Below are 22,723 nucleotides of genomic sequence, written 5' to 3' on the forward strand. Positions count from 1 at the left end.
GTGCTCTTTTAGTGGGAGGTGAACTCTGATTGGCAGAGGTGCTACCAAGGAGAATGCACCTGTTTGATAATGATTAATACGAAGCTTTGCCTAAATCTTAAACAGGCAAGTTGACTGTAAGATAACAAAGTGTGGAGCTGGATGAATACAGCAGGCCAACCAGCATCTCAGGAGCACAAAAGCTGACGTTTCGGGCCTCGACCCTTCATCAGAGAGGGGGATGGGGAGAGGGAATTGGAATAAATAGGGAGAGAGGGGTAGGCGGACCGAAGATGGAGAGAAAACAAGATAGGTAGAGAGGAGAGTATAGGTGGGGAGGTAGGGAGGGGATAGGTCAGCCCAGGGAAGCTGGACAGGTCAAGGAGGCGGGGTGAGGTGGTAGGTAGAAAATGGAGGTGCGGCTTGAGGTGGGAGGAAGGGATGGGTGAGAGGAAGAACAGGTTAGGGAGGCAGAGACAGGTTGGACTGGTTTTGGGATGCAGTGGGGGGAGGGGATGAGCTGGGCTGGTTTTGCGATGCAGTGGGGGGAGGGGAAGAACTGGGCTGGTTTTGGGATGCAGTAGGGGAAGGGGAGATTTTGAAGCTTGTGAAGTCCACGTTGATACCATTGGGCTGCAGGGCCGCAGAATATGAGTTACTGAACCTCAGGCAAGTTGACTGTGATTGATCAAGGCGTTCCACTGAGAAATGAACCAGAGAATACTACTTCCTATACTGTTGAGTTGGTACAGGTGGTGTGTGTGTGTGTGTTCATGTTCTTTCTGCCTGCAAAGTATGCATTAACATGGGTATCTTCCAGCACATGCAAGAGTACCACACTGTGAATTCAACGGACAATTCTTAATTGGCTGTCAGCTAATTTCTTTGCATAGCCCAGATTATTAAGGAATGGTTGACCAATCACAGAATTAGATATCATGTTGAAGTCTGCATTTTGAATGCATGATTTAATTGAATACGACCAGAACCTAACATGTTTAACGGTTATGCTATTGATATGATCGGTCTGTGTTTGGGACATATGCCCTATCCACCTAGCAGCATACCAGCACTGAAATTCATATTGCACTTTACTCATTTGTGGTGCTCACCACTAACAATATGCAAGAAAAAATCAGACATGTCAAAAGATAACTGCAGTTGTACATGTGTAGCTGTCACTATGAACTGCAAAGTGAACTACAGAGTAGAGTGCTACCCAAGTTCATTTGCAGGTCCCCTACAAAAATAGTTGAGGACCTAGTTACAGATGAGACTTCCAGATCAGATTCCCAGTGCTGTTTTCACAAAGATGGAGAGCCTATCTTAGTCTGTACTAAAATTCAGCTACAGCTCAGCGCAACATCAAAGAGGATATCAAGGTTGGGAGCAGTTTAGTTCAAAACAAAACCTGTTTTATTATGATGTCATCATTAATTCCAACAGTTAATTAAAATAAATTGTGACATATCTGAGATCAGATGTTTGACAAGCAATTAGTGGAGGTAATGGCCTAGAGGTATTATTGCTGAACTGTTAACCCAGAGACCTGGGTAATGTTCTGGGGACCTGGGTTTGAATCCCACCACAGCAGATGGTTGAATTTGAATTCAATAAATATCTGGAATTAGGAGTCTAATGATGACCGTGAATCCAATGTCGGTTGTCAGAAAAACCCATCTGGTTCAATGATGTTCTTTAGGGAAGGAAACAGCCATCCTTACCTGGTCTGGCCTACGTGTGACTCCAGATCAATAGCAATGTGGTTGATTCTAAACTGGTTTTTGGGCAGTTAGGAATGGGCAATAAATGCTGGCCTAGCCAGCCATGCCCTCATTCCCTGAATGAATAAAGGAAAAAAAAATGACAGCACAGAGATTGTTATGGATCAACACAGGTAGAGATATATTTGAATGTCATCAGTGTGCTAGTGGAAGCTGGCCCTTTGTCTTTGAATAAAGTAAACAATGGGCATGATTTAAGTAAGAAATACGAGTAGGACAGGACTAGATCCTGAAGAGGTAACAAACATTATGTATAAAGAAAAGTGAAGACATTGATGAAGGCACCTTCATCACAGTTGATAGGTAAAATTGCAGTCTACTAAGGACCATTGTACTGATCCAGACAACAAAATAATGTGTTGGAGGAGGATGAGATATTTGAATGTATCAAAGACTAGGGTGCATGCAAGAGAACCAAAAGGGAAATACAATAGGGCAACAGAGTATATCAGTGCTATGCTAGAGGTGGAAACCTAATTAGAGTTGTGGGGAAATTAGAAGAATATGGGAAATAACAAGACATTCAGTGACTTTGCACAAGAAAGACAAGCTGGAGATAAAGCAATATTTTAAGGCAGAAGAGTAACATGTTTTTAAGGCGGTTAAAATGGCAGATGTAAGTTATCTGAGGAGATACTATCTGAGTGATAGAAGCCATTACAGTAACAGCTAACATGCAAAACAAGAAGCAATATTATTTTAATTATTAAGTTGTGTAATGATTATTTATTTAACTTGTGAGTAATTTTCATTTTTGATCTAAGTTTATAACAAAATTATTTTTAAACCTAAGGATGATACGCTGAATAACATTACCAGACAACCTGTGGATGCCAGGACACGTTCCACCAGCTCGGAAGCCTCATGCGTCTATCATATATCCTATAGTTCAATGTCAGTTGCCTCTGAAAGAACAATACGAGCTCCTTCAGGAGAACAAACCTTACAAGAAACTCCTTTTCCTGTGCTGACCAAAACAGACAAAGCAAAGATTCATAGCAGTATCTCTCCGGTCCTAAGCAGATCTCCCACCAGAGTAGATGTTCCAGATTCTACGCCAAGCATCATAAAAGTGAAAGATGGCCAAGCTAACCAATCCAGAGCTTCCATGGTAAAAAGATCCTTAAAAGAAATCCCAAAGGAAGATCCAAGACTAACCACAGAGACCTCTGTAAGTTCTTTTTACCTGATTTAAAACTCATTTAGCTTTACTAAGTGTGAATTGATTTTTGATATTTTCTGCTAGTGCATGCTGGGAAATGGGAAATGCTTTTAGCATCTTATATTAGAAGCAAGCTGATAGGATATTTTTCATACCATGAACCTGACTCATTTTAGAGCCCAGTTAGACGTAATAAAATGATCATGCCTAAATGCTTTACTAATTTATTTTCAGTTTAGTTTTCATATTTTCAAAATCAATTTAAATTTAACAGGAAAATGATAGGCTTTGAGGTTTATTATAGGAAAAGTCTGTTTGTAAAATTCTTAGTTTTGTAATGTTATTTTTCTCAGTCAATCCAGGATGGTCTTTACTGTAATTAATTGCATATTGCTATTCTGACCTTCTGATGATCTTGACTTACAATAATGTGCAGCTGTGAATCATAGATCCATTATAACCTAATTCCATATGTAACAGTGATTTTGCATTTGAGTATTTTTATGAATGTTTATGAGAAAAGGTTAATAAGATGTTCAGAATAAAAACAAATCTATTAAAGATCAATTCAAAATGGTAGTGATAAAGAATTAGTGAAGCCCCTGAAATATTGTGATTGTTCATGAATTTGACATTGTAGTTAGTTGAGATTTGAAGAGAGTAGCAAGAAAGCTGATTTATGCCGTTTTGGACAAATTGCTGAAATGCCATCAAAAGGAAGATGCTAACTGTAATGACAGATGTAGGGAGGTAGTCTGTTTTCTGAAGCCCAGAAGAAAGAATATTTAAAGTAAGGATGATGCAACAAACTAAATCAGTCACAAACTATCATTTAAACAAAACTTCCGTACTTGTGTTAAACATCATCTGAAATCCAACGAATAGTAACAGACCAGATTGAGTTGAATTTGAAGGATGAGTTAGCTGAACTTACTAACTGCTCTATTATGTTTCTTTACTTCTACATTGCTTGTCAGTTTTATTCTGACAAACACAAAAATAATGTGGAAATGCATAAAATCTGTGTGTACTTGCGTATCTCCATTTCTAAATCTGACTATTGTTCTTGTGTCTGTTGTCCCTTCTGTTTGCTTCTCTCGGTAACGAAAAGTATTTCACAGATGAAAAATATGAGGCAAAACTTTGGAGTCGTCAAGCAACTGTAAACTTCCCAAAAGAGTATATTTATAATTAGTGTTTTATTATACTGTATAACAAATGAGCTGTTTAAGGAACATATTTCTAACTGTCTTAGATAATTATTTCTGCAGGGCCAAGCATGAAAATTAAATGCAAATTGCAATTCTAATGGGTTTATGAGCAGTTTGTCTCCGTAAATAGCAGAAATTTAATTCCTGAGCCATAGGCAACAGAAACATTGAATGCAAAGATATACTATCTGGAATACTAGGAAACTCTAGCAATAATTATGGTGTGACCTCAATTTTCATTTTTGTAAATAAACCAGACTGTCTGTTCTTCATGAAAAGTCATTGCAATAATCGGCATGGGTGTTGCAAGTGCATTTTTATTATGGCAAATTCTTGGATGTACGACTACAGAACATAGAAGGACAAAAGAAAATATAGACATGTCAGATTTGGTGGATAGGAGAGAAGACAATATAAACACAACTTATTAAAACTGAAAATAAGCAATTTTTTAGGTTCAACCTTTGCTTGTGTGATGATTGGAATTTGGCAGGTAATTAGTTTTCACAGATCAGAATCTTTTCTGCATTTTTGAAAGATTATTGCACTTTATAAAAAAGGCATTGCAAGGGAAGGGTCTCTTTGTAACCTGACTGTTAATGCTAAAAAGAAAACATGCATTTCATATGGGAGCTTTGCCTAACCTCGAGACTACCCACTAATTAAGTGCTTTTTGAATTGTAGGACATGTCAAAACCCAACATGGCCCCATAAAAAAAACAGTATATCAATGACCTAAGACTTGCTTTTGTGGTGATGATTGAGAAACAAATATTGTTCAGGATTTAAGATAGTTTCTTTGCTCTTCTTTTAAAAAATTGCCATGGAATCTTTAAATTTTACTTTGGAAAGCAGACGGATGTTGATTTAATGTTGCATTTAAAAGATGACATATCTGACAGTGTAGCTCTTCCTCAATGCTACAATGGAGATTAGCCTGGATTTTGTACTCAAGCCTTTTCTACACCAATTACAATCCCCTTGCACCAGCATACCCTCTGCACCTACTGTTGGGGTGGACTCTCTCACGGTTCGTTCACAACAGTATTATCAAATACTAATTGTCTAGGCTTTGATGCCTTGTTTACTTTGATATTTCTACAGCTACCAGTACTCTCAAGCACATCTTCACCTATCTGTTTGATTCCCTTTGATACCCAGTGAAGTATTCCGCTCTGTCCTTTACTCGACATTTTTTTTTACATTGCCCACAGACCCTTATATCTACTGAATACAAATTGTTTTACTCATGGTGCATTACTACTGTAATAATTCAAAGAAGCCATAAGACATAGGAGCATAAATTAGGACATTCAGCCATTCTGCTCTGCCATTCAATCATGGCTGATTAGTTCCTCAAACCCATTCTCAAGTTTTCTCCCTGTCACCTTTGATTCCTTTGACAATCAAGAACCTATCTATCTCTGTATTGAGTATACTCAATGACCTGGCCTCCACAGCCTTCTGTGGCAGTGAATTCCACAGATTCACTACTCTGGCTAAAGAAGTTTCTCCACATCTCCACCCTAAAGGGTCTTCCCTTTACTCTAAAGCTGTTGCCTCGGGTCCTAGACTCTCCTGCCAATGGAAACATCTTCCCAACATCCAGTCTGTCCAGGTTGTTCAGTATTCTGCAAGTTGCAATTAGATCCTCCCCATCCTTCTAAATTCAATTGAGTATAACCCTAGAGTCCTCAAACACTCCTTATATGTTAAGCCTTTCATTCCTGGGATCATTCTTGTGAACTTCCTGTGGACCTGTTCCAGGGCCAGTACATCCTTCCTGAGGTATGGGGCTCAAAATTCTTCACAAAATTCTATGAGTGGTATGACCAGGGCCTTATGAAGTCTCAGAAGTACATGCCTACTTTTATATTCCAGTTCTCTATAAATAAGTGTCAACATTGTATTCCCCTTCCGAACTACCAACTCAACCTGCAAGTTTAGCTTAAGAGAGTCCTGGACTAGGACTCCCAAGTCAGATTTCTGAATTTTCTTGCTATTTAGAAAATAGTCTATGCCTCTATTCTTCTGATCAATGTGCATGACCTCACACTATCCCACGTTGTATTCCACCTACCACTATCTTGCCCACTCTCCCAATCTGTCTAAGTCCTTCTGCAGCCTTGCCACCTCCTCAATACTAGCTGTCCCTCCATCTATCTTTGTATCATCTGCAAACTTAGTCAGAATGCCTTCAGTTCCTTCATCCAGTTCATGAATGTATAAAATGAACAATTGTGGTCCCAACAAAAACCAAAAGAACTGAGGATGCTGTAAATCAGGAACAAAAACAAAGTTGCTGGAAAAGCTCAGCAGGTCTGGCAGCATCTGTGAAGGAGAAAACAGAGTTAACGTTTTGGGTCTGGTAACCCTTCCTCAGAGGAAGGTTCTGAGGAAGGGTCACCAGACCAAAAATGTTAACTCTGTTTTCTCCTTCACAATTGTGGCCCCAACACTGACCCTTGTGAAATGCCACCAGTCCCCAGCTGCCATTCTGAGAAGGACCCTTTTATCCACACTCTGCTTTCTGCCAGATAACCAATCTTCTATCTATGCTAGTACCTTGCCTCTATCTTACTCAGCAGCTTCCTGTGTGGCACCTTGTCAGAGGCCTTCTGGACATCTAAATAGATAACATCCATTGGTCCTCCTTAGTCTAACCTACTTGTTGTCTCCTCAAAGAATTTCTAACAGATTTGTCAGGCATGACCTCCCCTGGATGAAGCCATGTTGACTTTACCCTATCTTACCATGTACTTCCAAGTATTCAGAAATCTCATCCTTCACAATGGACTCCATAATCTTACCAATAACCGATGTCAGGCTAATCAGCCTATAATTTCCTGTCTTTTGCCTTAATCCCTTTTTAAACATGGAGGTTACATTAGCGATTTTCCAGTTCTCTGCACCCTTCCTGACTCCAGTGATTCCTTGGAAGATCACCACGAATACCTCCAGTATTTCTTCAGCTGTCTCCTTTCAAACACTGGGGTGTAGTCCATATGATCCAGATGATTTATCCACCTTCTGATCTTTCAGTTTTTCCAGCGCCTTCTCCTTGGTGGTGGCCACCATACTCACCTCTACACTCCCCACCCAACAAACCCACTCGCTTAAATTTTTGGGACATTATTCATGTCTTCCACTGTGAATACTGACACAATACGCTTGTTCAGTTCCTCCGCCATTTCTTTGTTCCCCATTACTCCTTCTCCAGAGTCATTTTCCAGTGGCCCAATGTCCACTTTTGCCTCTCTTTTGCCCTTTATATATCTAAAGAAACTCTTGCAATCTTCTTTTATATTACTGGCTAGTATCCTCATATTTAATTTTCTCCCTTTTTACTTTTTGTTACTGTCCTCTGTTAGTCTTTGTGAGCTTCCCAATCCTTTGGCTTCCTACTTCCCCTCACTGCATTATATGCTTTCTGTTTTGCTCTTATACTGTCCCTGACTTCCTTCGTCAGCTGTGGTTGCCTCTTCCTCCCTTTAGTATGCTATTTTCTCCTCGGGATGAATTTTTTGCTGTCTCTCCCACCCTACTTCCAGAAACTCCTGCCATTGCTGTTGCACTATCTTTCCTGCTAGATTCCTCTCCCAGTCAATGTTGATCAACCCCTCCCTCGTGCCTTTGCAGTCGTCTTTATTTAACTATAATGCCATTGCATCTGATTTCACCACCTTCTTCTCAAATTTCAGGGTAAATTCTATCATGTTATGGTCACAGCCTCCTAAGGGTCCCTTCACAGTAAGCTCCCCGATCAAGTCTCCTTATTGCACATCACTACATCCAGAATTGTCTGTTCCCTAGTGGACTCCACCACAAGCTGCTCTAAAAAAATCCATCTCATAGACTTTCCACAAATTCCCTTTCTTGCGGTCCACTACCAACCTGGTTTTGCCAGTCCACCTGCAAATTGAAATCCCTCGTAACTGCTGTAACCTTACCTTCCTTGCATGCCTTTTCTATCTCTTGATGTATCTTGTGCCCCAAATCGTGGCTACTGTTCGGAGGCCTGTACATAACTCCAATTATCTTTTTTTCACCTTTGCGGTTCCTCAACTCTACCCACTCAGATTCTAGATCATGTGACCCTGTATTGTTTCTTGCTATTGATTTAGTTTCATTTCTTACCAAAAGGCAACCCTATCCTTTCTGCCTACCTACCTGTCTTTTCAATAGAATGTGTATCCTTGGATATTTAGCACCCAATCCTGATCCTCTTGTAGCCATGTGTCCCTGATGCCCAACACGTCATACCTGTCAATTTTTATCTGCACCACAAGCTCATTTACCTTATTTCATGTACTATGTGCGTTCAGATAAAACGCCTTTAGTCCTGTATTTATGACCCCTTTTCTGATTGTCATTTTTTAATCCAGTATGCTTGAAGTTTGATTCCTAACCCTTTTCAAACATTCTGTCCTATTTTGTGTTCCAAAGGTGAGTAGTTTACTGTTGCATGATTCCTCCAGATCTAGCTCAAAAAATAAACAGCAGGTGGTACTGGGCATTACATTCTTCTGCCAAAATTGCTCCCTATTCTAGGACCACCTTGGATTGTAAAGATAACTGTTTGCTAACAAAACAAGTGATTTTGTTGTTAGTACTGCAAGAAGAAATACTAATGCAACACATACGTACAGATTAGAAATAAAAGATGAATCCAAGAGGATAAAAGTCAAAAGAAAAACTGTTAAACAGATCAGTCTTTGAATTGTTCACAAAGAGGAGACAGTTGAACATTGTGACCATTGCAATGGACCCTACAGATAGCGGTGACATTAGTAGTTGAACAGTCAACTTCATTATCCTCAGTTTTGCTGAATAGTTAAAAATCTGTAGTTCTTTTGACCATGATTGATTTCCAACACTCAGAGTGAGAGAGAGCATTTTTGTGACATGTTTCCTTTTTAACTGGTTTGCAGCATTCGGAGGGAGAGAGAGCTCAACCTTAAACATGAGATAACTAGAAGATAGTTCTTTGATTGTGACACTCACAGCATGCTAACACTTAAACCCAGGCTGATACACTTAAGACTGTTCAGTCACAGTCATGAACACCAGCAGAGCTGGAACAGGCCTTTTAAACCGTGTCCTTGTATATTCTCGAAAGCCCTGCAGTTTGGGACATGATCTGCATGAGGCGGCTTGCTGATGAGCTAAGGATCATCAAAATCTTATTGTCTTTTTCATCAGAAGATATCACAGTTCAGTCTGTTTCATTTGCCTCTTTCTCTCTTTGTACGCTTTGATTCAAGTTCATTTTGTGTCTATAGGTGTGAAATTCCATAGGTCTCTCCAGACAACCATTAAATTTAAACCCACAGCCACTTTTGGCTATATCAGTTCTATTTTTAAAAAAACACACATTTTGGGGGTTATAAATTAAGAATGTCCACTGTACTTCAAGTCCTGACACATGGTCGTAACACTATAATATACGAGCATGACGGGGGAGTTGAATTTAGTGAACACATATTGATTTAGCTTCTTTTTTGTTTCAAACATTCTGATTCAGGCATTTTTGGGAAAGAGAAGAGATTGTCTATTGTTAGCCAAGTAGGCAAGTGTCCATAAATATGTACTACTTTATGAGCAAAGCAATGCTATCTCTTTTGGGGGCTGACCTGCTGTGTTCCTCCAGGTCCACACTGTATCCACTCTGACTTCCAGCATCTGCAGTTCTTGATATCTCCATGGTAATAGTACGCAGTGAAAATTATTCGAGGTAGATAAGTAAGACAGATTAGGTGTTCAAAACCTGAGAGGAAGCTAAAAGAGTGGAGAGTCAATCAAGGTAAAGATCAGAGGTGTTTGGGCACAGTATGTGGTAGGTGGTATAACCAAGCAGGGAAATTTAAGTAAAAGAGGAAGTGTCATCATCAGTGAACTAAATTTTTGTCAAGGCATTACCAGCAATCCAAGCAGGCCAAAATAGGAGACTGAGCACATCCAGGAGCTGTTCAATGGGCAGAGTATTACCACCATCAACCGTAGCAGCTTATTTTGATGCGGTGACCTTGGTCACCAGTCCTGCATAATATGGGACCCAGTAAAATACCAAAGGGATTAACAATTAGTGAGCTCAGTGTTTGGTGAATTTCAATAAGCCAGTAACATTAGGAAATGGCCCTGAGCCCTAAAATTCTGCATTAAGCTGTCTTTAAATTTATCAACAAAAGCTCTGTTGTTGGTGCTGAAGTGTTTCAATCAAGCAATTAGCCAAGCTACTTCACGGAATTTCTGCCCTCATATCAGGATCTATATTGATACTGATCTATAGAAGGAATACAATTTTAACAATATAGAACATAGAAAAGTACAACACAGTACAGGCCCTTCGGCCCACGATGTTGTGCCATGGAATAATCCTAATCCAAAAATAAAATAACCTAACCTACATTCCCCTCTATTCAATGTTGTCCACGTGCATGTCCAGCAATCGCTTAAATGTCACTAATGACTCCACTTCCACGACTACCACTGGCAAACTATTCCATGCGCTCACAACTGTCTGGGTGAAGAACCTCCCTCTGATGTCTCCTCTATACCTTTCTCCTAACACCTTAAAACTATGACCTTTTGAGGCAGTCAGTCTTGCCCTGGGGAAAAGTCTCTGGCTATCGACTCTATCCAAGATGTTATTGAATCCAATGTAACCAGTGATAGGACAGTACAAGATTGATACATGTCATTATAAACAAATTATTGTGTGACCAGTCTGATATCGATATACGTAAGGAATGTACTTTTGACAATACTAAAGAGTCAATTGATCGCGGTGTGATCAGGAGAAAGAGCATTTGAGACTGGTAGATATTATTTATTTTGCCTTTTTTTTCTGCTGGTGATTCTTTCATGGGTAAAAAGATAGACTATAAGGCTTTTGGTCATTTTCCACAAGAGCTGGTAAGTCAATGGTGGAAATCTGAAACAGAAATTGCAGGAGAAAAATAGGAGTTCATTTTAAATGTTTTCTTTTTAAGGCTGTTGACACAGGTTTCATTAAAAACTTTGGCAGCAACAAGTGATTCAAATGCTATTGAGCTAAGCTTGATAGTATTGTTTCTCCAAATACAGTAAGTGAAATACAATTCTTTCACTTTGCGATAAACATTACACATCTTCTGTTCAAAACTTGGTTCCCAGATGTGGGCAGGATCTTAAACCTTCTGCCTCGTCTAGTTATACCTTAATGTATAAATGCGACAAGAGGACTATCAACTCCAGATTCAGATTCAAGCATTGAAATTCAATGATTTAAGTTAATTCCCTTTCAGCTCGATCATCAAAAATTGTTTGTTTTCACACAGGTTCCTAGGACCAGATTCATAATTCATTGCACATTGAATATAGAAACAATGGAACATTGTCAAAGAACGACATAATTTCTGCATAAACATTTTTGTTGAGGTATTAGGACTGAATTGCTGAATAGAATAATCTATACTTTTTTGCATTTATACCATAATTATGATGCCCTTTAGAAACTTATTGCTTGTTTATCAGCATTCAGTGCAATAAGTGCATACTAATCTTTTCTAAAATGCAACATTCAGCTGTTTTTACCTTGGACATTTCTTGGTTTGTGAAGAATATCATTTAACAATTTTGTTTTTATTCCCTAATGGGATGTCGGGCATTTCACTAGGCAGTTAAGAGTCAACAACATTGTTGTGGGTCTGAAGTCACATGATAGATTTCCTTCCCTAAAGGACATTAGTGAACCAGATAGATTTTTCTCAACAATTGACAACGGTTTCATGATGATCATTAGACTCTTAATTCCAGATTCTTTATTAAATTTAAATTCCATCATCTGCCACAGTGGGATTTGAACCAAGATCCCAGAGTTTAGATTAGGTTAGATTAGATTCCCTTACAGTGTGGAAACAAGCCCTTCAGCCCAACCAGTCCATACCTCACCTTGAAGCATCCCACCCACACCCATCCCCCTATAACCCACTCACCCCTGAACACTACAATTTAACATGGTCAATCCACCTAGCCTGCACATCTTTGGACTGTGGGAGGAAACCGGAGCACCCGGAGGAAACCTACGCAGACGCGGGGAGAATGTGCAAGCTCCACACAGACAGTCGCCCGAGGCGGGAATCGAACCCAGGTCCCTGGCGCTGTGAGGCTGCAGTGCTAACTACTGAGCCACCGTGCCATCCCATGAGTTTTTGGATTAATAATTTAGGGATTATGCCACTAGGCCATTTCCTCCCTTAATTTTGTTTGCTCCTTATTTAACTTATTAATTTAATTTCTTATTTTAAACTATATTTCTGTGCTTAATATAACGATTTGTGGTCAGTCTGTGCTGGAAATTAAATAATGTAGAATTGAAAACTGGCTACTTCTTGCAATATCTTCAAAATTTCAGGGCTTTCATATTTCAACCCATGCTGCAAGATTAATACTTGACATTTAAGTTTGATTACTGCAAAATTGCCTGAGAATTTTCTTTGTTTCCATGTCTGGATGAAGCCAAGATGTACAAGCCATGGGCCAATTTCTAGAAAATGCGATTAGAATGGGTAGATGAGATAGTAGGAACTGCCAGTTCTGGAGAATCTGAGATAACAAGGTGTAGAGCTAGATGAACACAGCAGGCCAAGCAGCATCAGAGGAGCAGAGAAGCTGACGTTTTGGGTCTGGACCCTTTCTGAGGAAGGGTTCAGACCCAAACATCAGCTTTCCAGCTCCTCTGATGCCGCTTGGCCTGCTGTGTTCATCCAGCTTCACACTTTATTATCTTGGATTCTCCAGCATCAGCAGTTCCCATTATCTTTGGGCCATTGAGTCTGTTTTGGTGAAAAACAACCATCTACCCACCCTAAGATAATACGGAAAGCAGCTCCTGAGATGCTGCTTGGCCTGCTGTGTTCATCCAGCTTCACACTTTATTACCAATGGCCCAAAGGCCCTTTTCCTTAGCTATAGAGCTCAAACACTTTATATAGATTGCCATGTGAAATCTTTTCCATACATTAAAACATTTTCTTATTGAAGTCCCTTTCTGGGTACACTCAAACTCGACTCACTCAGCCAGGTGTAACAGTGATCACATGCTGTAAATCTTGGAATGCAAGGGGAAATACTTGACATCGCACAGCACAAATATATCAATGTGGACAGTTGTACACTAACTTTCATTGATTTCAGAAGCAGTTAAACTAAATGCACAACACAGATTTTGCCTATTTAAACAGGCTGCAGTGCAATGTAGCGTCAGTTACAGATTGATGGATTGAACGTGTCACAAATATGTATTTTAAAGTTGGAAGGAAAAGCTCTTTGAGATGAATTTGTAATAGCAGTTCTGGAAAATTCCTAAACATAAAGGAGGTGTGTGAAAAAGTAAACTTGAGAGTGCATTTCATGTAAAAGTGGTGGAAAAATACTTTTAAAATCTGTATGTAAGTAATTTAAATGACATCAATTAACATGTAGCAATTGCTCCTAACATTAATTAAGACAATTAGCTTTATATTTAAGGAGGAATGGGTGGAGAGACAAGGGTGTGTTCAAAAAGAAGGACTTGGATGCAATAAAGAATGTGTCAAAGCAGAGTGATCTACATAGAGAATTTGAGAAGTGGCTGAATGATTAACCTCTAACTTTAATGTGGAGGAAGAGGGAACAGGAACTGACCTATCATTATGGTGGAACAAATGGTGAGATGGTTCAAGAAGTCTGTCAACAAACAAAGGGGTGAGAAAATGAAGTTATTTGAATACAAGGATAAGAATCTTGAATGTAAGCTTTTATTTATGGAGATTGTATTGAAGTTGAAAACCGAAAGTACTGCAGATGCTGGAAATCAGAAACAAAAACTGAAGTGGCTAGAAAATCTCAGCAGGTCTGTCAGCATCTCTCCTTAGAGCAGAGAGGGCTGAGTGGAGAGTTAATGGAAGCACTTGCTGCCAGACCTGCTAAGATTTCCCAGCAATTTCTGATTTTGCGTTGAAGTTGAATTCCCAGTGTACTGGAGCCAATGGAAAGATCAAAGGTGATGTAAAATCGAAGCTTCATGCAGGTGGTAATGAGGTTATAGAGTCATGCAGCATGGAAATAGACCCTTCGGTCCAACCAGTTCATGCCGACCATAATCCCAAACTAAACTACTCCCACCACCCTGTGCTTGGCCTCTATCCCTCCAAACATTTCTTATTCACGTGCGTATCCAAATGTCTCTTATACATTGGAACTGAACACACATCAGTTCTTTGGAAGCACTTGCTGTGCAAACAAAAAATGCCCCTTGTGAATTTTTAAAAAATCTTTCTCCTCTCACCTTAAAAATATGTCTCCTAGTCTTGAAATCCCCATCCAAGGGAAAAGACACTTGCCATTCACCTTATCTATACCCCTCATGATTTTATAAACCTCTAAGTGCACCCCTCAACCTCCAGTGAAAAGAAACTCCCAGCCTATCCAACCCTTCCTTTTAATTCAAACCCTCCATTCCTAACAACGCCCTGGTAAATTTTTTCTGAACCCTGGCCAGCTTAATCAATCTTTCCTATAACTGGGCAACCAAAATTGTACACAGTACTCCAGAAGAGGCCTCATCAATGTTCTGTACAATCTCATTATGATGTCCCAACTTCTATATTCAAAGGACTGAGCAGCAAAGGCAAATGTACTAAATGTCTTCTAAACCACCTTGAAGTTTTCTGAATAAGTTCTAGTTTGTGGCTGTTGAATGTAGAAAGGTTACCTAGAATCACGGATTAGGACAACACAGAAGGTCACTGAGCCCACTGAGTCTGCACCAGACCTTTCAATGAGAAATCTAGTAAGTCCTCCACCTCATTATTTCCAAATACCCCTGCATTTTCTTCAAAGGTTTATCCAGTCCCTTCAGACACTATTTTTGAATTGTATCTACCATCCATCAGGCTGTCAATTCCAAATTCTAGCCACTTGTCAGTAAAAAGTTATCTCTTATGTCATCTCTGGTTTTTTGCCAATCACCTTCAATCTGTACATTCTGGTCATCAACTGTTCAGCCATTGAAAAGTTTATCTTTATTTTTTCTAAACCTTTCACAATTTGAAGCACTTCCATTAACTCTCAGCTCAGCCCTCTCTGCTCTGAGGAAACCAAGCTCAATTTCCCTAATCTATCCATCAAAATGTAATTGGAGCCATTGAAGAAATGAATGGAGGAAGACTAGCCTCAAAATATCCATTGCATGGGCTTAGTTTAAAGCAAGAAAGTGATAGATGCAGAGGTGGAAGGAAGCTATTTTGATAACAAAAGATGTGGGAACAGAACCCTTTTGGGGGTCAAGTGTCCCAGAAATCATGACTAAGTTGTAGTCAGAATGTTGGTGGAAGCATAGTATATAGGAGTGAGGTTGAAAAAGCACAGCAGATCAGACAGCATCCAAGTATCAGGTAAGTCAACATTTTGGGCTGAAACCCTTTATCAAGACTGGGCATTTTGGCCTGAAATATTGACAAACCTGCTGCTTGGATGCTGTCTGACCTGCTGTGCTTTTCCAGCCTCACACCTGTAGACTTTGGCTTCCAGCACCTGCAGTGCTTATTGTCTCCAAGTGTTGATGGAAGCATTGCTAGCAACATATGCTGATAACAAGAGCTAGGGAACAGTTTTGTTTTTATCAACAATAAAGTAAAGGGATGTTTCTAATCCAAACTTTGTTTCAATCAGTTAGATACTGACTACTGTTTATATAAATTGAGAAGGGCAGTTAAAAATTGTCATAATATAAAATCATAAAATAGATGGGGAATAAAGTAATAGACCTTACAAAAATGTAGACTTATACTGGAACAAATTACAATGTCTCTGAAAATGTTTGAATACATTTATGTCTGGAAGATGATTATAAAATAATTGAGACCCTTAAAGGTGCAAAGGAAAAGTGTAGTTGGCATGGTTGACTGTATTGTTTCAGAGATAGTAGGAACTGCAGATGCTGGAGAATCCGAGATAACAAGACGTAGAGCTGGATGTCCACAGCAGGATGATGCTGCTTGGCCTGCTGTGTTCATCCAGCTCTACACCTTGTTATCACGGTTGACTATATGTCCAGATTTCAACAATTTCTCATTTTTCTTTATTCATTCACGGCATGAGAGTGTCGCTGGCGAGGCTGTTTTTTATTGCCTATCCCTAATCATCCAAGATGCAGTTAAGAGTCAGCTATATTTTTGTGGGCCAAGAGTTACATATAGGCCAGGCCAAATAAGGATAGCTGTTTCCTTCCCTGAAGGATGTTAGCGAATCTAATAGAGTCTTAATTCCAGATTTTAAAAAATTATTGAGTTCAGATTCTGCCATCTGCCTTGGCAGGATGCTAACTCAGCTCCACAGAGCTTTATTTGTGTGTCTGGATTAACAGCCCTGGTATAATACCACCAGGCCTTCGCTTTCCCTTACAGACTTGTGAGGAGATACAATTCTGAATCATGTCCAAAATTACCTATGAAACAAACTCTATAAAATAGCCTAAAGGCTGCTGCGTGAGACGTACTTCCTACCAAGATAGAGTGGAAGCCCACAAGATGTAGCAACAGAAGTAGGCCATCCGGTCCATTGGATTTGCTTTGCCATTCAATGAGATCATGGCTAATCTCAAAAAACTTCAATTCCACTTTCCTGTCTTTTCTCCATAACTCTTGAATCCCTTACTGATTACAAAGTGAAATAGAAGATTTTTATATATTTAATGACCTTGCCCCTACAGCATTCTACAGTAAAGAATTCTATAGATTCACTACCCTCTGAGAAAATAAATCCCTTCTCAGCTCTGACTTAAATGTGTGACCTTCTTATTGTGAGATTATTCCCTCTCATCCCATAATTTGAAATAAACTTTTCTCATCTACCCTGTCAATTACCCTAGAACCTTGTATGTTTCAATAAGGTCACCTCTCCTTCTAACCCCAGTGAGCACAGGTCAACCTACTGAATCTCTCCTCATAAACGAGTCCTTCCATACCAGGGGTCAACGTAGTGCACCTTCTCTGGACTACCTCCAATGCCTATATATCTTTAATTAGATAAAGAGCCCAAAATCTTCCACAGTACTCCAGCTGTGAATTGACTAGTGACTTACATAGTTTCTCCAAGACCTCACTATTTTTGGACTGTATTCCCTTTGGAATAAAGGCCAGCATTTAATTTGCCTTCTGTATTTCCCACAGAACTTGTATGATAGCTTTTTGTGAATTTGCCATGAAGAGTCCCAATCCCTCTGTGTTGTAGCTTCCTGCCTACTTTTTCTATTTAAAGAATATTCAGCTTCTCTGTTCTTCCTACCAAAGTACATAACCTCACATTTTCCCACATAATATTCCATCTGCTGAGCTTTTTGCTGACTCACTGAACCTGTCTATATCTCCCTGAAGACTCTAACTTGGCTAGAGTACATGGACTTAACTCACCTAAGTTACAATATATATTTATACAGTAAATAATTATGGCCATATCACTGATCCCTGTGGTACTGCACTAGTTACAGGTAGCCAGTCTAAAAATTCCCCTCTTATATCAACGCTCTATCTTCTGTTAGTTAAGCAATCCTTTATCCATGTTAAAATACTACCTCCACACCAAGGACCCTTAACTTATTAAGTAACCTAACATATATTACATCGTCAAACACCTTCTGAAAATCCAAATATATTATCTCCATTACTTCCCCTTTGCCTATCCTGCTTGTTACCATCTCAGACAATCCTGATAATAAATTTGTCAGGCATGATTTCGCTATCCTGAAGCCATGCTAACTCTGCTTGATCATTATTATGTATTTTTAAATGCTTTGTAATTACATCCTTTAAATTAGACTCTTAACATTTTCCCAATAACAGATGTGAAGCTAATTGACCTATGCTTACCTGACTTTTGTCTCCTTCATTGTTACATTGCATTACACCCTGGCAGTTTTCCAATCCTCTGAGACTTCATCAGAATCTAAGGATTCTTGGAAGATTGGTGACTCAGTCTGTGCTACACTTTCATACCTCTGAAAAATATCAATATCAAAGCAGAATTGAAAAAGGATTGAATGTCCTACAGTAGGAGGACATGGAAACAGGAAAGTAAATTGATCTAAAGTGCTGCAGTTTTTTTTTTCAACATGTCACAGTGAGGTGAGATGCAGTTTTAAAATCACAATTTCCCGCACCGCGAGATAAATTCTTGAATACAGCCAAGATGTCAAGAAGAGAAGGCATGTTGAGACAGGAAGTTTCTCAATGCATTTTGAAGGGTGAGGACAAGATGTTTGGCCTCAATATATTAATCTAAACAATTGATTTTGATGCATTGATGAAGCAATATCAATAATTCCTGCATTCATTGTAAAGGACTTTGATAACCTGGATGTTCAGTAGCTACTCATGCAAAAGTAGAATGATTTCAGCATGTGATTACAGTCAGAAAGGAGATTTTTGAAGAATGTATTTTTCTGATAACCAAAAAGAGAGACGAATATTAAATTTCTTTTTGTAGGTTAATTTAGTTGTGCTTCACAGAGTTTATACTAAGAGATTCCACTTTGATTTTTCTGATACTAGCTGTTTTTATGAGAGCTTACTGAAAAGAATCAGTCAACAAATATCTGTTTTTGATGTCTGATCAGCAGCTACTGTTGACATGCAGTGAAACATTGGTATGTCAGTCATAGCTTGAACCTAAAGCTTATCAGTGGAGAATTCACAATGAGAAAATGTAAATTCAAACTCACCACAAATATGCTTCAGAATATAAATGAATGCATTTAATGTTTGATTGATATGAACTGTTTTTAAATATTTGCAAAAATGTATCAGAAAAATTTTTCATCATAGGAGATGCAAAGCGCCACTTACTAGAAATGTGCCAAGAATGTTCTTGAATGAAGGATGAATGTGTTCACAGGTCTACGACTGCTACATTCTTTTGGTGATAAGTTATGGTAAAGAAAAGCAATGTTGCAGCTGTATGGTCATTATTATTTTTCCTCATTAGGAATATAACTGGTTGAACTATCAGCCAAAGGATATGAGTGAATCTGATGAAGCAAGAATGCTGGCTAGTTTACGACGCCAGCAACTTGAAGAAATGGAGGATGAAGGGAAGACAAACCATTTGAATGCCATCCAGCTTGGTTACTGTGTCTATGGTGATGATAGCTTGAGTACGAGCAGTGATGATACAAGCATCTGGAGTACCCAGCATACAGGACCGGTAAGTCTGGCCAAATGGCTTCATAAATTCTTCAAACATGCGTTTATAATCAGTTTTGCAGTTGTCCATTGTCTGTGCAAACAAGTGCTGTGCAAAATCAAACGAACATTCTTATGCACCAGAAGTTACTATTTTTGAGCAAGTAATACGAATCCACTAATGACCTTCCCTTCCATAAAATATGACTTGTCTGTCCTTGAAAACTGTCACCAACTTTCATTCATTCGTCAAAGTCATGAATGAGCTGTCTCCTCACAAATCCATGCCCATGTTTCCCTCTATAAGACTATTGCCCCAGAAACACTTATTGGTGGAATTCAGAAATAGGAAGTGGATGATCACCTTGATGGAATTGTGCTATAGGCTCCCAATAGTCAGCAGGAAACTGAGGAGCAAATATATAGAGAGATCTCAGATAGATGGAAGAATGATAGGGTTGTAAGTTTAGAGGCTTTTAACTTTCCAAATGTAGTCTGGGACTGCCATAGTGTTAAGGGCTTGGATGGTGAGGAATTTATTGAGTATTCCAAGAAGTTTTCTTTATCTAAAGGTAGACATACCTTTTGGAGAAGGAGCAAAACTTGACCTTTTCTTGAGAAATAAGGCAGGGCAAGTGACTGAACTGTTGGTGGGGAAGCACTCTGGGACCAGTGATCTTGATTCTATTAGTTTTAAAACAATTACAGAAAAGGATAGGCCATGCATAAATGTTAAATTTCTTAATTGGAGTAAGGAAAATTTTGATGCTATGAGACAAGAACTTTCAAAAGTTGATTGGAGTAAACTTTCCACAGGTAAAGGAATGGTTTTCAAGTGGGAGACTTTCAAAAATGATAAACAAGAGACCAGAGGCAATATGTCCCTGTTAGGTGAAAGGTAAGATTGGTAAGAGTAGGAAACAATGGATGAATAAAGTTATTGAGGCTCTGGTCAATAATATGAAGGAGGCATATGTTAAGGAAAGGCAAATTGGATCAAGTGAATCTCTTGAAGTATATAAAGGTTGTAGGGGCATCTTAAGAGGGAAATCAGGAGGACAAAAGGAAGCTATGAGATAGGCTTGGCAGATAAGGTTAAGGATAATCCAAAGAAATTCTGCAAGTACATTAAGAGCAAAAAAGCAACTAGGGAGAGAATAGGCTCTCTTAGATATCAATGAGGTTGCCTATGCGTGGAACCACAGGAGATGGAAAGATACTAAACAAATATTAACATCGGTTTTTACTATGGAGAAAGACATGGAGGCTAGGGAAACAATTATTGATGTTTTGGAAACAGACCATATTATAGAAGAGGAGGTGCTGGAGGTCAAAAAAAAAGGTGGATAAATCTCTGTGTCCTGATCAAGTGTGTCCCAGGACATTGTGGGAAGCTAGACCAGAAACTGCGAAGCCCCTAGCAGAAATATTTGTTTCATCCACACCCAGGGTTGGCTGATATTGTGACTTATTTAAGAAAAGCTGTAAGGGGAAGTCTGGGAACTATAACCCCATGAATCTGACATCAGTGGTAGGTAAGTTATTAGAGGGGATTCTGAGACGTAGAATTTACGTGCATTTGGAAGGCAAAGACTGATTAGTGATAGTCAGCATGGCTTTGTGTGTGGGAAATTGTGTCTCACAAATTTGACTGAGTTTTTTGAGGATGTTACCAAAAAGGTACAAGAGAGCAGACCGGTAAACATCATCTACATGGACTTTAGTAAAGCCTTTGACAAAGGTGCCCATGGTAGATTGATTAGTAAAGTTAGATCAGATGGGATTCAGGGAGAGCTTACCAATTGGATACAAAATTGGCTTGATGGTAGGAGACAGAGGGTGGTTGTAGAGGGTTTTATAGACTGGAGACCTGTGACCAGTGGTGTTCTGCAGAGATCAGTGCTGAGTCAACTGTTATTTGTCATTTGTATAGACAATTTAGATGAGAATGTAGGAGGCCTCGTTAGTAAGTTTGCAGATGGCACTAGAAGGTTATCTAAAGTTACAAGGCGATCTTGATCAATTGAGCCAATGGGCTGAGGAGTAGCAGATGAAGTTTAATTTGGATAAATGTGAGGTATTGCATTTTGCTAACAAAAACAAGGGGAGGAATTATACAGTTAGTGGTAGGCCCCGGGTAGTATTGTCAAACAGAGATCTAGGGGTTCAGGTATATCATTCTTTGAAAGTTATGTTATGGGTAGACAGGATGGTTAAGAGGGTGTTTAATATACTGGACTTTATTGTTCAGACCATAGAGTATGGGAGTTGGGGCGTCATGTTGAGGTTGTACAGGATGTTGGTGAGGCAACTTTTGGAGTACTATGTACAGTTCTCATCCCCCTGCTATAGGAAGGATATTATTAAATTAGAGAAAGTACAGAAAGGATTTACAGGGATGTTGCCAGGAATACAGGGTTTGAGTTGTAGGCAGAGGCTGGACAGTCTGGAACTTCTTTCACTGGAGTGTAACAGGTTAAAGGGTGACCTTATAGAGGTTCATAAAATCATGAGGGACATACTTAAGGTGAGTACCAAAGGTTTTTTCTCAAAGATGCGGGAGTTCAAAACTAGAGGGCACCTTACCTAAGTGGAAGGAGAAAATTTAAAAGGTTCTTGAGGGTCAATTTTTTCAAACAGAGGGTGGTTTGTAAGTGGAATAAGCTGCTAGAGAAAGTGATAGATGCAGGTACAGTTAAAACATTTGGAATACATTTGGATAAGTACATGAACTGGAACGGTTTAGACGGTTATGGGCCAGGCTAGCAAGAGGGACTAGTTTAGTTTGGGAAACTTGGTTGGCGTGGATAAATTGGACCAAAGAGTGTGATTCTGTGCCATATGACTGTATGATTATATGACTCTATAAGTGGCTCTACTAGTCACAAATGATATCGCACAAGACTTTGATGAAGATAAACTATCCCTCCTTGTCCTTCTCAACCTATCTACAGCCGTTAACATCATTGACTCTTCCTCCTTCCTTTAAAATCTCTCTGCAGTTATTGAGATGAGCAGAACTACATTTGTTATCCATTTTATTTTTAAATTCAATTTAAAGTTCCACTTTTTCTCTGTTTATTTATAGTCAGAGAATCACCTAAACTAGCCTCACTTCCTGCACCTGTATTGTTATCTTTCATATCACCCAAGGATCTGACATTGCCCCCTTTTCTCTCATATGTACATACTGCCTCTTGATGACATAAACAGCAACAATAACAATATTTGGTGTCTTTAATACAACAAAACATCCCAAGATGATTCACAAAGAATCACATGAGAACATAAGGAGATATTAGGTCAGATGACAAGAAACCTAATCAAAGAGGTAGGTTTTAAAAGAGTCTCAAAAAAGCAAAAAGAGATAGCAATATGAGGACAGAG

At 39.1% G+C, this 22,723-nt stretch overlaps 1 protein-coding gene across 3 annotated transcripts in view; it reads left to right on the forward strand.

Annotated features, from left to right (window-relative positions):
- cfap20dc (CFAP20 domain containing) overlaps nt 1-22,723 on the forward strand; it is a 356,705-nt gene that overhangs the window by 206,242 nt on the left and 127,740 nt on the right. For 2 of the 3 annotated variants that reach the window (XM_059649948.1, XM_048548271.2), the window contains exons 12-13: nt 2,557-2,934; nt 19,140-19,358. In XM_059649948.1, coding sequence (XP_059505931.1) covers nt 2,557-2,934; nt 19,140-19,358 — 597 coding nt within the window. Of the gene's footprint in view, nt 1-2,556; nt 2,935-19,139; nt 19,359-22,723 lie in introns of those variants that run through there. The other variant, XM_048548272.2, reaches the window with a different exon arrangement.

The sequence above is a fragment of the Stegostoma tigrinum genome, chromosome 11 (assembly GCF_030684315.1).
Source record: "Stegostoma tigrinum isolate sSteTig4 chromosome 11, sSteTig4.hap1, whole genome shotgun sequence".
Lineage (NCBI taxonomy): Eukaryota > Metazoa > Chordata > Chondrichthyes > Orectolobiformes > Stegostomatidae > Stegostoma > Stegostoma tigrinum.